The sequence below is a fragment of the Nyctibius grandis genome, chromosome 5 (assembly GCF_013368605.1).
Source record: "Nyctibius grandis isolate bNycGra1 chromosome 5, bNycGra1.pri, whole genome shotgun sequence".
Lineage (NCBI taxonomy): Eukaryota > Metazoa > Chordata > Aves > Nyctibiiformes > Nyctibiidae > Nyctibius > Nyctibius grandis.
The window spans coordinates 87,792,094-87,809,230 of NC_090662.1; the positions used below are offsets into that span (position 1 = coordinate 87,792,094).

Genomic DNA, 17,137 nt, shown 5'->3' on the forward strand with positions numbered 1-17,137 from the left:
GATCATCAGGATTTGTTATGAAACACCAGATGTAAACAGATTAATAAAGATTGTAAGGTCAACAATGGTTTTAGTTTTTCCTACCATGAATCTCATGGTACAGAACATTTAAGAATGATACATTGACTTCCTTTTGTATTAAGTAGCAAAAGCGTGTGAGATAATCAACAACAAATGACCTTTACTCTGATCCAATCTAAACTTCCTAATAGTGTAGTCACGGAAAAGTTCAAGTCACACACAGTAATACAATGAGATCAAAACAGTTGTAGTCCAAGTTGTTATATGGACATAGGAGACAGTGCGTGAGAAACCATACAGCACTGTTTGCAATTTAAAAATCAGCTGCTCAGCAGCATATGCCCCCATATATTCCCTGACTGCTTTAAGAACATTTTGGCTGAGTCAAGAGTGACTGATAGTATTCAGCAAAACTATGTGGAATTTAGACGTATCCAGCAAAATAGGAAAAGATTTCAGGAAATGTTTGAATGCTGACATCCTTTGCTCTGCAGCTAAAGCTAAAAGCTTCTTGAAGAACACACTCACACAAAATAAATGAACATGAGTGCTTATTTCTCTAAGCCAAGTGAAAATATCTAATCATAGTAATCATATATATTTGTAGACACAGAAAAAAAACATAAGCAAGTGTAGTCCTTTCATATTAAAGAATGAAACAGCGAACAACTGCACAATACAATTCGTCTCCAGCAAGCACATAAAAAGGCATAAAAAAAATATACCTGGAAAGGGGACCACAAGAGATACTCCATCTTTCTGCTTACCAGGACAAGATCAACCATAAATGTGCTTCTGAGATGCTTATTTAGCCTGTTCTCAAAGACTTTTAGTGACAGAGTTCTTCTCCAAACTCCCTATCAAATTTGTGTTCCAGTATCTCCCCTCACAGAGTTTTTTTCCTTAATGCCCAATCTAACCTTGCTGTGCTTCCATCCTGTTAATTCTTGTCCTTTCCCAAGGGAACATGAAGATCCCGTCTTCTTTACAGCAGCCTCGAATGTATTTGCAAACTGTTATTATGTCTTTCCTCAATCTGTAGGCGATTGTTCCAATCTTTTCTCAAAAGTCTTGTTTCCCAGATGTCTGATAATTTTAACTGCTTTACTCTGGACTCCTTGTAATTTCTCTGGACTCCTTATCCACATCTTTCTAAATGTAAAATGTTGAAAATATTCCAGCTGAAGTTTTACCAGTGTCACGTGAAGCAAAAGGATTACTTCACATTTCATGCTTTCCAATTGAATACTCTATCATCAACTCATATTCAACTTGTCTGTAGTGCAACTCTTAGATCACTTTCTGAAAAACTACCTATCACTGCTAATCCCACCTTTCATCACAGTCAAAAACTCTGATAATAGGCCTCTACTAAAAAATGAACAAACATTCTCTATCCCATCATACCCGTTACTAATGAAAATATGGAAAGTTGTTAGTCCCATCACAAACCTGTTATAGGAGATTACAGTGTCTTCAGCAAGCATAGAATCTAAATGATGTAAATATATTTTAAGTGACCTCATAACACAGCAGTAGTTCTGAGCTTTGTATAAAATATAAATACTTCACTTGCTGGACTTGACAGCAGTTTTCCCTTTGACTTCAATGACAGGTGCTACCACTTGCATTTTCACTGGCTTGTATTGCAAATCTATGTTCAGATTTGTTTAGAAAACTTTTCTGTTTTCTATTTCTTTTAGTGAAGAAATCTTGCTAACAGTTCCACAGATACGTGTCTGCTCCTGAAAAGTGTAAACAGCCTTTTGCTGAGACATTATTCCTCAAATCACCCAGACCTGAGGTATATTCATCCACATCTAAATAAAATGAGTGTCTAAATTTCAATTGCCAAAGAGTAATTACAACGCTATAAAAAGGAACAGAAGAGAGAAGTGACTTAGCAATATGAAACAGCTTTCCAAAAAAACAGAATTTATTTATCCTGAGGGATTTACTCTCAATTGTGTTTTTAATAGCTTTTATTTCCAGTAACAGACAGATGAAGAGTTACTTGCCCAAACAAGGAACTCGTGACTAAGCTTCAAGGCAAAAAGGACTTATGTAGGAAGTGGCAGTAAGGACTGGCTACAAAGGAATAATATAGGAACTCTGTCTGGGCACGCAGAAATGGTGTTAGCAAATCCAAAGCTCAGCTAGAGTTAAAACTGGTGGTGGACATGAAGCACAACAAGTTCTACTGATACATCATTAGTGAAAGGATGAACAAAGAAAACGTGGACCTGCTGCTAATTGGTGATTTAGTAACACAGGAGCACAGACAAGGCTGAGGTACTCATTGCCTTCTTTGCCTCAGTCTTCACTGACAAGGTCCCCCAGGTGGTGGGCAGCCAGCTGAGCATGAGCCAGTGGTGGGCCAAATATGAGCCCGGGAAGTGATGAATGCTAACAGCATCCTGGGCTGAATTCATGGGAGAGCAGCCATTAGATTCCCTTTACTTAGTACTTGTTAGTCCATATCGTGCCAAAACAAGAAAGTTGTTGCTAAACTGGGGTAAGCTCAGCAGAGGGCCGCCAAGATGTTTGAGGGCTAGAGCACTTGCCTGTGAGAGGCTGAGAAAGGTGGGCTTGTTTACCCAGGAGATGAAAAGGTTTTCAGGAGACCAAACAGCAATCTTCTAGTATCTATAGGAGATTATGAAACAGATGGATCCTGGCAAGAATAAGAGAGAAAATTGCAACAGTTGAGGTTCTGACTGGCCATAAGAAAAAACCCCGTCACTATAAGGTTTTCAAGATTCAACTGGACATAGCCCTGGGTAAACTAGTCTGCATTTAGTGTTGACCTTATCCCTTTAATACTTACATGGAAAGACTCCTGAATGCCCTGAGCATTCTCGGCTCAGGTAAACTACATGGCCTGGACATTCAAAACATGCATCTAATATTTTTCACCTACATTCTTCAAGCAAATGACCAGAAGTTAAGTCTATACCAGATAACATAGTTTTAACTCTATTTTATGCCATTATCTGCTGCTGTTTAAAAAGCTTTCCAACAACGAATTTGAAATCTCATTTCTGATTACAGTTTGACCCATATTATTTTTATAGTAACATCTACCCATTGAGGCAGAAACATCAAACTAGAAAGAATTTCCTGAATTCCTTAGGTAACCGAGGACAGTTCTTAAACCATTATGGTTTTATTTATTTGTTTAGTTCTTCTTATGTGTATATCAACTTTGCTATTATCATTATTTTTCACTATCAGAGCTTTAATGTTAGCTTTCCAGTAAAATCATTGTGTTGGACATACCCGCTAGTATGTGAAAAGAAGTGAAAGAAGTAGTGAAAGAAGTATTTCACACACTGGACTGGCCTATTCTGAAAGATTTATCTGTTTCTGTCAGTAATTGAATTGGTCACATTGAGATTTAAATATGCTTAATAGATACGGTAGAAAATAAGCTATAATCCTCGCCTAAACTAAGGGCTCTGATTCATCATTCTGTTAACATCTAGTTTCCCCGTGTAAACTGAGCCATAGTAACAATTTATTTGTGCCCCTTTGCCTGTGCAAAGTGCAAAGGAGTGTGACTTAACTAAAATCTCTTTCATTGTGGGACAATTGAAGTTAGCGAGTTTGTAAATCATGGAGATTTGATTACACCTGGTTCCATAGGATTACTATGCTAAGTGACAGTATAGCTAACACAAATGTTGACAGCTGAGGTTAGACATGGTTACAGTTCTTAGCGTAGTTCTAGTATTTGCAGCATGTACTGCCACCGCGACTCATCTGGAAGCTTACCTTGTAATAACAAAATTGGCAATAGACTCGTGATGGGAAAGCAGAAACTAGTTTGAGGCATCTCCTGACGGTTCACTCTGTCTGCATTGCCCCAGTCTCTGCTGTTATAAGTGCAGTCACTAGTTATTCTGCAGTCTGACCACAGAATTTATTCACTTCTGTCACAGAATTTCAACCATTTTGTACAGTCAGATGACTGTATATTTTGGAAGAATCCAAAAAAGATCCTCCCTGAAAGAAGATGTACTCTGCTTTAAGAACATACGCGTCTTCAATAGTTTCAAACGTTGTCCTGTTGCAACCACGTGCACCTTATATTGACTGCTTAAAAAGCTCTAATGTGTCCAACTCAGCCACCTTCTGAGCTCAGTTAGGATCTTCTATTCAGACACATATAAAGCAGCCTACACTCAGACTCACCAGCAACCAGACTGCATAACAATGTTAAGGTGGATTTAAATCCTTTATATATTTCACATTCAATACCTATATTTGAAAGTGCTCACTACAGCATTCCTGATGCCTGGTATCATTTTCTAAGACTATCAAATTTTCCAGATTTGTTAGGAGTTTATTACTAACCCTATTGATAAAACACTTGAGAGTTAATTCATGAAGAGATTGGAGCAATTCCTCTTGTTAATGGAGACTGTTGGACAACTGCTTTTTGTGTTCTGACTGACCCTCAGTACTGAAAATAAGATTTTAAAACTCAGACCTAAAAGTTGCCTTAAAATAAATAGAACAAGTGGGCTAACAGGTGTTTTCAGTATGAGATGGCTATTTAGAAAACGCAGTAGTAGATTGTTGCAGCAGTTTTGTATAACACCAGGCAAAACAGAAAAATAAATCAGCGATGAAGCTGAATTGAACAGAAATTCCTTAGGGCAGGGGATGAACTCTTACATGAATTAAATATATCAGTATGCTTTCCAGCTAAGAATGAAGGACAGCGGCATAGTGTGCAGAACAAGCAGAAAAACATACCAAGACCAAGCAACAGAGGTTAATTTAAAAGTGCTTGATGTATACTTGAATGTGTGTGAGAACAGCTCCCCCTGAACATAGAAAGGTATGTATAGAAAGCTTTTGGAGAAAGAGATGATACAATAAAATGCTTCTGATGGGAGCAGGAAAGAGAAAATACATGTCTCTGTAAAGAGCTATACTTTGAAAAGCATAACAAACAAAATCATATAATCAAAATGGACAGTGAACATTATGTCTTTTTTTCCTTTTATTTCTGTTTTATTGTTAAACTTCCTGACTCTAGAGTCACATTCTACAAAAAATCACGGGGTGACTAATAGAAAGAGAAGGAGGGAAGGGGAAAGAGCAGGAAGAAATCTCTGAAGCAGGAAGTTGATAGGGAATCACTTAAATAACTCATACGTGGTAAATCTCCCAAAGCAGAGGGAATTCCATTAGTGGCTCTGAAGGCATCAAACAATTTCTCTAGCTCAGATAATTGTTAACAAGAACACACAATAGCTCCTTCAAGAAAGTGGCTGTTCCTGAAGATAGGAAAGCAGTTTATGCCATGCTTGAACTGAATGAAAAGCCAAGAAGGATACTGAGAGTTGCGGCAGATGAGAACTGGGTTCCAGGGAGCTCAATTCAGCAGAAAAACAATGCACTGGTATGAACAAAACTGGATAGGGTCAAATCCATACAGCCACTGTATGGGAAAAACAGTGCCTCCCTTAACTGTCTGGGTACTTTGAAAAGGATAACTAAAAAAATCAAGGATATAAATTGGACAGTGAACATAATTTACTCTGATTTCAAAAAGCTTTAGTTGGATGCCCTCCACAAGGGGCTATTACTGAAAATAAATAATGGTAAAGGGCAAACTACTATCCAGGCTTGATAATTAGAGAAAGCATAAAACCAGCAACAATAAACACCTACTCTTCAAGGCAGACGAAGATAACAGAAGTGCATCTGAAACTCACAACTGCAACTTGTGCTGCTTATATGTTGTCAGACTTGGCTTGTGCTTTCGGTGTTTAATTTGGGTCAATTAGAGACACGTGATTTTCAGAAGTGGTGGACTTCTTGCCTCATAAATTCAAGCCCCTTTAGGCCCTGTCACCTTGGAGGTGACATTGTTTCACCTTTAGGTCTTTATGCATATTTCACCTTTCAGGTTTTATGCAAAGACTTACGTGTATGACTATCTTTAAATATCTGTATAATCTTATTAAGATCGTTGGGGCTGCTAAGGTGCTTTAAGTCACGAAATTAAACCTTTCCAGGATTTCAGTCAAAGATTTTTGGAGGGTGGCATACAGGAAGTGCTGAAAGTGGATGGTGGCAGAGAATTAGGAGTTACCAGTTCACATAAACTAATAAATCCAGACCGATTGTGTCAGAAAAATAAATTTAAACTGCAGAAAATGAATTAATAAATAGGCATACTTAAAATTCCTAATGAAATCTTTCAGCAGGTAATACAGGTTAGTCCAACTGTTTTCATGCACAAATTTAGAAAATGAAAAGTGATAATACTTTAACTTCTTACTTTCAAGTTTTAGTCTCTCCCTTTGATAATTACTCTAAATAAAATTTTTAAAGGGCAAAAAGAAAAAAGTAAAATATGAAATTCTCAAATTCCTATCTTCCTTCTTCACCACTTTTTAGTATTTTTAGAAAAAAGATGGAACACATGTAGATACAACGTAGTCAAAGAATGTAGATACAACTTATTTTTCCCTGAATGTCTGCCAACTTCTGTTTTAGAAAGAAATGCCTGAAAAGCATGCATATTTTTTTTCATATAAACACTTCCAGTGAGACAGTAACACTCATTTTAGGTTATTAACACTAAAAACGAAATGTGCTACTTTTAAAATAAAAAGAGGCACTTCTACATTTCTACATGCTCAGACTTTCTTAAGTGGTTTTCAGTACAGGAAAACACTGACATAGGAAGAAAGTGTGGGAAACATAATTTTCCCATATTTTTGAGATTTCCTTCAAAACCTGGAATTTCCCAATGGAATAGTAAGGTTGTGTCTAGTAATTAACTTTGTAGAAGAAAACCAGCTTAGCAGACTTAACTTCTGGGAAAACCACGCCAAGATGTGGGAGTAGTTTGGCAAAGAGACAAGAGGGTCTCTGTGATTCAGATCAGGGAAAAGAAAGGCCAGTGAGTGTTGTAAATAATCAGGATGACTGGGTATTTAAAAAAAAGAATGGACACTTAGGTTATCAAAAGGTGAACATATAGTGTGCCATGAGCTGGACTACTCCATCAGGTTGCAGACTACACACCATTGACTGAAAAAATATAGATAACAGTGCTGGAAGTGATTGGTAGTGGAGAGGATGACACTGCTGAAGTTAGGATTAGTTCAGTTAGCACAGGATTTAAATAAATCTCTTACAAAGAAGAAATGTTCAAAAGGAACTGGTCAGAAGTGAAAAGAAGAAAACAAAAGCAAAGAAAGCATGGCAAGTACAACCATGAGCCAGACACCTTCTTCCATACCATTTGATGACTGACCTAGTCCCTAGTCCCGATTAACTGGATGATATTACACCTATTTCAATCGGAGTAGGTCTGATTGCCGCAGAATACCCAGGAGATTAATAGGACGGTTATATGAAATAAAACGAGAAACATTTCTTGATATGTTTGAAGTGTACCTGCAGAGTTCACTGCTTTAGGGGAACGTAGGGTCAAATGTGGTGGCTGGATTAGAGAATGAAAGGAGGAGCATTTTATTACCACTAACAAAATGTGTCACCCAGTATGATCTTTAAAAAAGAAAAAAAAAAAAAAGATAATGAAATCTCATGGTTCAGTAGGAAAGTTCCCTGTGGGACTTTGGGAATAATTCTTCTGCCAAGCTCTGTTATTATGTTATTGGTTAGACATATCATATGTCTCTCCAATACTTCTGAAATATTAGTTCCTAGACCCAAGTAAAGACAGGTTATTAGTACTGTTTAACATATTTGCTGCACTGTGAAGGTACACAGAACTCGAAAAGACAGAAAGTTCCTGATTCCTCTTCCCTCTGAAATCAATAAGAGCTGAGCTACTGATTTGTGCCTTGGACTCAAAACTGAGCTTATTTATTGGACATTATTTAAAGATGAGGGCAGGAATTAGAAAAGTTAACTAATCCCTTGTTGGGGCGTTATACAATCACGAATGCAAAAGTGAGCACAAATGCATGAATCATTTTAGCTTCAAAGGATTCTCTGAAGACTCCTACTGGATTTGATAGAAAGAACTGCAGCCCATGCATGACGGCGTGTGATTCTCAAAGCTGCCGTCTATGCCTTTCACTTTATTTACCTCAGAAGAAATGCTCCATATGCAGAATACTGCAGAGGACCTATCCTCATGAAGCTTTGTGAGGAGTAAGAGTTTGTTAATGGTAAAAAGCACTCCTTGAGACCAGAAAATAGACAGCTGTGGCAAGCAAGTTATCTTCCTAAATTCTGAAAGGAATGACTATTTTAAACAGTTCAGACAGGGACCCCTTTTCTATAAGCCTTCACTCATTCACACAGATGTCATTTTACAAAAAAAAAAAAGGTTAGTTTGTGTGATGTGTGTAAAGACCAGTCGCATGTATAGGTATTTGTATCAGATACTTTTCATTCTTTAAAGCCACCTATAGAACTTAACAAGTACGTGTATAGCATCTACTGCACAAAACCCCAAAGGTCAGCTCTAATAATTCTAGAGATCTGAAAGCACTGTGCTGCTGTTTTATCAATATTATTTTAGGGGTATGATATTGTTGGAGGTGCAAAGAACTCAAATATAAACCAAGTAATAACTCAAATAAAAAGTTAATATAAAGAGCTATTAAAGAAACCAGAGGCTAAACCTATTTCAGGACTTGACTTGTGGGAACGAGTAGATACAAATAGCACTGAGGGTTTCAAATTTTGAGAAAGCCTGAAATTTATGAGATGTAGAAATGTGATATCCCTGTGTTCCTGAGTTAAAAATAATGTTACGTTTCATGAAGCTGCATAGTCATTAATGTTGTATTGGCTCAGTTGCATGTAAGTATGAGGAAGATAATCATTGTCCCATGATGTTCACAACCTACTGTTAAGTGTGAGACCCAGTTTTACTAAGCAAACACGAGGGCACTCCATGAATGGGGGGGTCCTAAAATTTATTATTTTATTTTGTAGTTTAAAAGCAACATACTGCATGGAGAAAAAGGAAAAAATGGCTGCTGTTTATGGAAGTGACTATACTTTGACTTATCTTCTCAGACTTTATAAGAAGATGTAGTATGACTGAGTTTTAAAACAGTAAAATTAACATCTATTTTTATTATTGCTATTACATGATTTCTGTTTAAATTTGGTTGTTGTGTCCCCCCCTATATTTTCTTTGTCCTTTTGTTCAAACCAGATGATTCTTTGCTTGTGTAAAATTACTGCTCAAGACAATTCCTGTTAGGCTCCAAAAGGAGGTTTGCTGGAGTGAGGGATGCAGGACTTGACTCAGAGTGTGCATGAGTATCTTTGTTTATTACTCTGTTCTGCTTTATTCTTTCTACAGCAAATAATCAGGATTAAGGGAGCATATCTTGACTGCTGGATGATAATTCTGAACACTGCAGCTAAATCTTTTGACTGCCTGGCTTAGAAGTACGTATTAGCCCCATCATCTCCCCTCATATCAATACTCCCACGCTGTTATTTCTGTCTAACACACTGAGATAATCTAGAACAGTCAAAGGCCAGCTTAAAAAAAAAGAGAAAAAAGAAAGGAACAATTAGCTCAAACTTAATTTTGGGACTAATTCTGGAAATTATTAGGAAACATGGAGGAAAGACACTCCCCACACACACACTACTCATCCTGTCAGTATTAGGGATCATTTTTTCATTCTCTAGTCTGCTATAATAGCTACTTTGTGTTTTGCACATACTGGCATTATCCTATCTACTCTTATTCCATCCCAATTCATTCCTCCATAGTATGTTCACATTAGGAACCAGAATACATTATCACACTATTTTATTTATCTTTATCACAGGATAGTTACATAACAGATAGATACAAACACAGAAAACCCACAGTCCTGTTTAGGCAAAATCAGATATTTGCAAAACAGCCCCTGAGCTCAGTGTGGTTAGATGCAAAACTTCAAAAGATAATGAAATTTGCAGTTTTACCCACAGAGGCACAATGCAATTATTTTCCATGTCTATTTGGAAAATTTGTTTTCTTCTCTGAATATGGGAAGAAAGTGGTTAATTAGATACATCTATGCTTTTAGATCCATTATAGGAACGCTCACCTCTGTGAGAAAAAAAAAAACAATGGACACTAGAATTCCTTTGGCATAGGCCAGTCTACTATTCTGGTCACTACTGAACTTCATCATTCCAATCTCTGACCAAAAAAGGATTTGAATTCTTTTTTTCGGACTGAAAGGGGATCTCCAACATCTCATTTTATTTCCTTTTCCAGTCATTCCTATATTTTTTAGAGGTTTTGTGAACAATGAAAAGCCGTTGTCTTGGAAAATTCAGAAAGGAAAAAAAAACATGTTCTCATTTGTATTTTTTCCATGGGTGCTGATAAGACTGTGAATTTTCAGAACATTGCTTTAAAGTTTAATGTGTGCGTTACTATAGATACTAACCTTCTTATGCTTCCAAATGTCTGTGCGTGACCTAAAAATCTTCCAAAATCTATGTGGAACATGTGTCCAGCATTTGTCAGCATTATGTTGTCACTGTGTCGATCACAGACTCCCAAAATGAAGGTGACAACACACCAGCCAGCGCAGGAATAAAAGAAATTCCTTATTGCCTAGATAGTAAAACAAAAGCAATTACTGGAAATTTACAGAGGTGTATTTGTGACACTAATAAGAAAACCAAAAACTGTAGGTCATAGAATCACAGAATCATAGAATCCTTTGGGTTGGAAGAGACCATAAAGATCATCTACTTCCAACCCCCCTGCCATGGGCAGGGACACCTTTCCACTAGACCAGGTTGCTCAAAGCCCCATCCAATCTGGCCTTGAACACTGCCAGGGAGGGGTCATCCACAACTTCTCTGGGCAACCTGTTCTAGTGTCTCACCACCCTGATGGTAAAGAATTTCTTCCTAATATCTAATCTAAATATACCCTCTTTCGGTTTAAAACCATTACCCCTCACCCTGTCACTCCATGCCCTTATAACAAGTCCCTCTCCAGCTTTCCTGTAGGCCCCCTTCAGGTACTGGAAGGCTGCTAGAAGGTCTCCCTAGAGCCTTCTCTTCAGGCTCAACAAGCCCAACTCTCTCAGCCTGTCTTCATAGGAGAGGTGCTCCAGCCCTCTGATCATCTTTGTGACCCTCCTCTGGACTCACTCCAACAGGTGGTCATTGTTTTTATGTTGGGGCCCCCAGAGCTGAACAGAGTACTCCAGGTGGGGTCTCATGAGCAGAGTAGAGGGAGAGAATCACCTCCCTCAACCTGCTGGTCACGCCTTCTTTGGATGCAGCCCAGGATACGGTTGGCTTTCTGGCTGCAAGTGCACATTTCTGGCTCATGTTGAGCTTCTCATCAACCATCACCCTCAAGTCCTTCTCCTCAGGGCTGTGCTAAATCCATTCTCCGCCCAGCCTGTATTTGTGTTTGGGATTGCCCTGACCCACGTGCAGGACCTTGCACTTGGCCTTGTTGAACTTCATGTGGTTCGCACAGGCCCAGCTCTCAAGCCTGTCAAGGTCCCTCTGGATGGCATCCCTTCCCTCCAGCGTGTCGACCGTACCACACAGCTTGGTGTCATCGGCGAACTTGCTGATGGTGCACTCAATCCCACTGTCCATGTCACCGACAAAGATGTTAAACAGCGCCGACCCCTGAGGAATGCCACTTGTCACTGGTCTCCACTTGGACATCAAGCCGTTGACTGCAACTCTTTGAGTGCAACTGTCCAGCCAATTCCGTATCCACTGAGTTGTCCATCCATCAAGTCCATGTCTCTCCAATTTACAGACAAGGATGTCATGTGGGACAGTGTCAAATGCTTTGCACAAGTCCAGGCAGATGACGTCCGTTGCTCTTCCCTTATCCACCAATGCTGTAAACCCTGTAGTTTGTAGTTCTACAAATGCTATGTATGTTGCTAAAATTTTAACAGATAGGTTTTTGTAGGAATGGTCCTTAATCAAGTCATACACAAACTTCAAAGTTACGATGCAAGAACAATTTTATGCATGAAGTTTTCACCTTGTGTTTTATGGGTACTTGGAATTCTATAGAAAACTTCTAAGGTGAAACATACCTAAGAAAAGCAAATTTATTGGCAGAAAGCTGACATTTTCTGTTCAATACCATGTATGTATACTTTAAAAACAATTGATTGGAAATTAGTTGGAAATCCACAAATTTAACTATTTGCTTTGTAAAGAAAGGTTATTTTACACCCACTGTACTGTTCTGTACCTACATGAGTCTTTTTTCTCCAGAAGTCAATTGCCTTTCTCAAATCCTAATTAATAAAGTCTCACAATATTCCAGCCCAAAGAATTAAACCCCATTTTACAGAAATAAACTGAAACAAAGAAAGGCTAAATCGTTTTCTGCTCATAGCATCTGTGAATCTGAATAGAGCAATAGGATCAAATGCAGAGAGACCCAAGAGAGTGATTAAACCAAAAACCAGCCTGGTAGTCAAATTTAACATAACCTACTCCTCTTATGCTCTTTTACATGGTGGAGATGTGTACTTTTCACAGTTAGTCTCCTTCATGTAAGTAGACTGGTTCATTCAGATCTATCCCATGAATCTCTTTACAATATTATATTGTGGCATTGCTCTTTGCCAAAAATGTGCTCGTGGCAGATGTAGGAAAATGTACAAGATAATGATCTGCTCCACCACACTGATAGGTGGATTCCAAGTTTTCTGCTAACTTCAGTGTGAAGTATTTAACAACTGCAACTTCTCCTAGTAGATGAATCTACCCAACGTCTTTCACAACACAGAAATTCAGTGTCCTCTCTCAGGAGAGAGTTATTCCTGATTCAAATGATGATTGCTCTTCTACCCCAAAGGATAAGGAATAGCTTTTGTCTTTTTTTAATCTTACCTACTACAGTTGAAGAACTGAAAATGCAGCTCTTATTCAGAAGTCTTAATCTCCCATGAATCTCAATCACAATGTGATTCATTTATATACAATCCCAAACAACCCTAATCTATGTTCTTTATGTTTTTGGACAAAACCTACATCAGTCAAGGTAAATCATTATTTAGGTATTGAGGATATCCCTGTAGATGCAGGGTGCCACCTGCAACGGCTGATATGGATGACGGCACTGTGGAAGACTTAGGCCACAGCACAAGAGTTGGCTGAATTTTATGTCTAATTGTACTACTTACCCACTTCGAAGACCTTGGATAAAACACCTAAGATTTCTGTGATTTTGTTCACCCAACTGTAAAATGAGGATATTAATGCTTATTCTGCATGAGTTTTTTGAACACCTTTGAAACAGTATTGTATGAGTAAAAAATTATTAAGGAGTAAAAGAGAAAGGTTCATTCACCAGCGAGTGCAAGGTGAATATAGAGTAGTAATTTTATGCACGTCCTGTGCAATCAGATCTGACTATATTTTGTATGTTTAAAAAATTGAAAGAAAATGGGTGGAAATTGGTTTTAGAATATTCCACATTAATGGAATAAATAGCAGCAGCAGCAAGAAATCAGATTTTCAATCAATTACTAATAGTATCTCACTTTTCAATTGAAATGTTGGCTGTGTGTCTACCACAACACTGTAAACATACAAACTTGTAAAAAAAATTCTATACAGATTGTTCCTGTTTAATTGAATCAAGATGATATACGGGGAATTCAAGTGCTCCTACTGAAAATGTGGATGAACAAATGCCTATGGAATAATTACAAAATTACTGAAGTTTATCAAACATATTTATGCTATACATCTACTAATAAACTGTTATAAAAGCACTTCATTTTCAGAGCAGCAAACACTCAAAGCTCCCCTTTAAATTTTGGCTGCTAATCTACTGTGGGCATGGCGTAGGGTTCTAAAAATTGTCCCAGCAACACAAACATCAAAAGTTTTTTCTTGGGCCTCAGAACATGCTCTGACAACAAAGAATGAACAGAAAGAGTTCCTGGGGAAATCTCTGCTTATATAAATAAAATTTCCATTTTTTTGGCTCATGTATAATGTCTAGTTTCATAAAATTAGATGCATTACATGGGATCCCACAATGTCATATGAAAAGCATGATCTTATGTATCATATGACTAGGTACTTTTGATAAAACAGCCTTCTAATATTGTGGGTATTGACATGGTCATTTCCAAATACAGGAAATCCACCGAGACTTTGCATGGTTTATATAAAATAAAGTATTTAGAGAACTGACCTAAAAAATAAATGTTTTTGAGTTCAATACTTAATTTCTACTTCAGCTTCTCTTCACTTTACTACTAAGTTTCAAAACATCTCTATGACACATTTTTATAGAAAATGTATTTACAGTGCTCCTGATCCAGAGCAATACCTCCTTAGAAAGAGAGTGGCATTTAAGTAAATACACTGACTTCTATGCAAGAGACTTATTTGTCTTGTGTCTGAGTTATTTGTTTTTGCTGCTTACTGCCATTTGGTTTCTTTTTTCCCCATGGTAAAACATGAAATGTATAAATAAGCTTCATTATGATGTTACCTCTTGGTATCCTGATTCTAGAGGATGGTGATGACGGAACCATTTTTTAATTGTGTTTTCTTTCAATGGTCCGATCAGACCAGACTCCCTGTGGATCTTCGCTAGTGTGGTAGCATCTGGCACCATCTGTACCAATCCTAATCAGATAGAAGAGTTCACATGAAAAACCTTCAACTTTAAAACGATATGAAGACCATCAATGCATATTGCCTATTGCTGGATCATTCCATGCAGAAAAAATACATGCTTAAAAGCTTATAAAATAATGAATGTAATAGAAAATATAGATCAGGATTTTTATTCTCTTTCTCTTTGGACACAAAAAACAAAGGACACTTAGTAAAAAGTGGCAGTTCTGCAAATGAGAAATAAAAACACCAATAACAATATTGTGGAAATAACTGCCTCAAGGTACCAACAAAGCCTACAATTTAATAAGATTCAAAGAGGGTAGAAAATGTACACAGACAACAAAAATACATAAAAAATGGGATCAGTTATTTACTATGAAATATAAAGTTATTTCATAGGTGTTTATTGTCACGAATGCTACACAAATTTTTCTGCAATATGTCATGCTGATCAGAGCTGGGAGAAAGGATACTGGATAATGCAGAAATTAGTTTGATCCAAGATGACATAAACTGGGACTTTGAAGTGCAGAGAGAAGCCAAGCATTTTGCAATGATTCACTTGAATCCTCTGCCTCTACTGCATGCACTTAATTCCTTTTTTTGGAACTAAAACCTGACTTGCCAGCTTTTTGTCCCTGTCCCTGTGTGTGGTTACCTGGCACATTATCCCACAACTCTGCATTACAGGAAGGGCTTCCTCTAACAATTTCAGTTGTGACAGGCTCCTCTACTATACCATGCCTGGAAAGTGGCATCCTACCAGTGCTTTATCTGTTTTTCACATTTCCATGAAAAGTGATTTCCATGTTCCTATGACTATGAAATTATCATCTCCTGTCTCCCTGTGTAGAAAAGGTGGACCATGGAGCAAGTCATTAGCCTAGGACTTGGAAGACCTGGGTGCACAAGGCTACTTTAGCACATGTCCTGTATTACCACAGGCATGTCTTTTGGTCCTCTTATCCTTCATCATTAACTGTAAATCAATTATATTAACACTTCTGTAGCTCATAAGGGAAGACATTGTAAGGAAAATCTGTCAGACACCAAGGTTTGCTGCTGCTATGGTGCTGAAAGGAAGAGACTGTCAGGCAGAGAGTATTATTTGCAGATGATCCCTGTATCTTGCCTGACAAAAATCAAATTAAGTGTTAGTATATGAGAGAGACTATAATATTACGTTCAGAAATGGTATTCCTGTATTATTTGCCTTTGAAGCAGAAGCCTTCAAGCTTTGACTCACACCTCTACAAAGAAGAGAGGAGTCTTTTTCAGGTCATCTTAACCACCCTTCATGTGCGTGAACTCATCTATACCTTCTCCTAGCTCCTTCGGATCATTCATCCTCTCTCATTTCCTCTTGGTGGCTCAGAAAGCAGTGAAATTTCTTTTGGTTATTTTTTTGTACAGCAGGTAATCTGGATACATCAGTCTTCTATTTGTGTAAGGATTATTTTCAGTAAAAGATTTGGAGAGTCAGTTAAAAATAGTAAGCTTATTGCTGTCAGTAAATTTCTTTAGTAAGCAATTGGTATCCCTGCTATAGCTCTGCTATAACAACCATAAAAGAGAGAAATAAAGCTTTCAGATGAGTCAGGCCTGTCCTAAGCAGCATAAATCTCAAGAGTAATATTTCAAAATCAACACCGTGAAGCTGTCATCATTTGTCTACAGGTACTTTCTGTAGACACATGCATTTAGGTTCATTTAAGTATCTATGCAGGATCACACTGGATTAAAACTTTAGCAGTTACTGCCGGTTTCTCCAAAGCCCTCTTTTTGATGTGTGAAGTTACTTTTAAGAATCTGGTGCAAGCTGATGGTATTGAGGCTTTTAGAAAATTCTAGCCTAAGTTGCTACAAAATTCAATGAGTTTGGTTGTAATTCTTCTAGAGGCAGAATGAATAAATAAAATGAACATTCAGGAGTAGGCAAGTATACAATTTAGGGCCTGAGTAACAGAAATTCTGAGCTTTTTTTTTTCAAGGGGGAAGATAAATAAGACACCCATGAAAATAAAAGTTAAAGGGTGGATTTTTGTATATTGCTGTTTATATGAGATATGAATACTGTAATACAGGTAACTTTCAAAATGTAAAACTGACCTTGGCCTTCCCCTGTAGATAAACACCTATAAATGATCATTTGCATATCCAGTCCCTCTTGCAGCCAAATGCCGTCCATCACTCGAACAATTTGCAGAACCAGCATATCTTGACGTAGATCATCGCCTATCTGTGAAAATCGCACAAGGAATACAGGTTTCTTCTTCAATATCAGATAGAAGTAACTTCCTATTTCATTTGGGTTTTATCCCTCACCAAAATAGCTACGTTCATTTTACAGTAAATCTTTCTTGTTTTTCTTCAAGGTTGCTACTTATCTTTCTGTGTCAGAAGAGGACAGTGTAAATGGCACACACAGGCAGAAACACTTTTGGCAGCCACTGAGATGGTAACAAATGCTCCCTGATTAACTGCAGCCTTTCTGCTTATTATTCCTATGTAA

General features: G+C 37.6%; 1 protein-coding gene across 1 annotated transcript in view; it reads right to left on the reverse strand.

The window, feature by feature from the left end:
• The window catches only part of PIK3C2G (phosphatidylinositol-4-phosphate 3-kinase catalytic subunit type 2 gamma), a 208,728-nt gene that overhangs the window by 62,382 nt on the left and 129,209 nt on the right, over positions 1-17,137 (reverse strand). The window contains exons 21-23 of the mRNA XM_068401615.1: positions 16,735-16,864; positions 14,495-14,631; positions 10,431-10,600 (exon numbers count right to left, since the gene is read on the reverse strand). Of these exons, the coding sequence (XP_068257716.1) occupies positions 10,431-10,600; positions 14,495-14,631; positions 16,735-16,864 (437 nt within the window). The remainder of the gene's footprint in view (positions 1-10,430; positions 10,601-14,494; positions 14,632-16,734; positions 16,865-17,137) is intronic.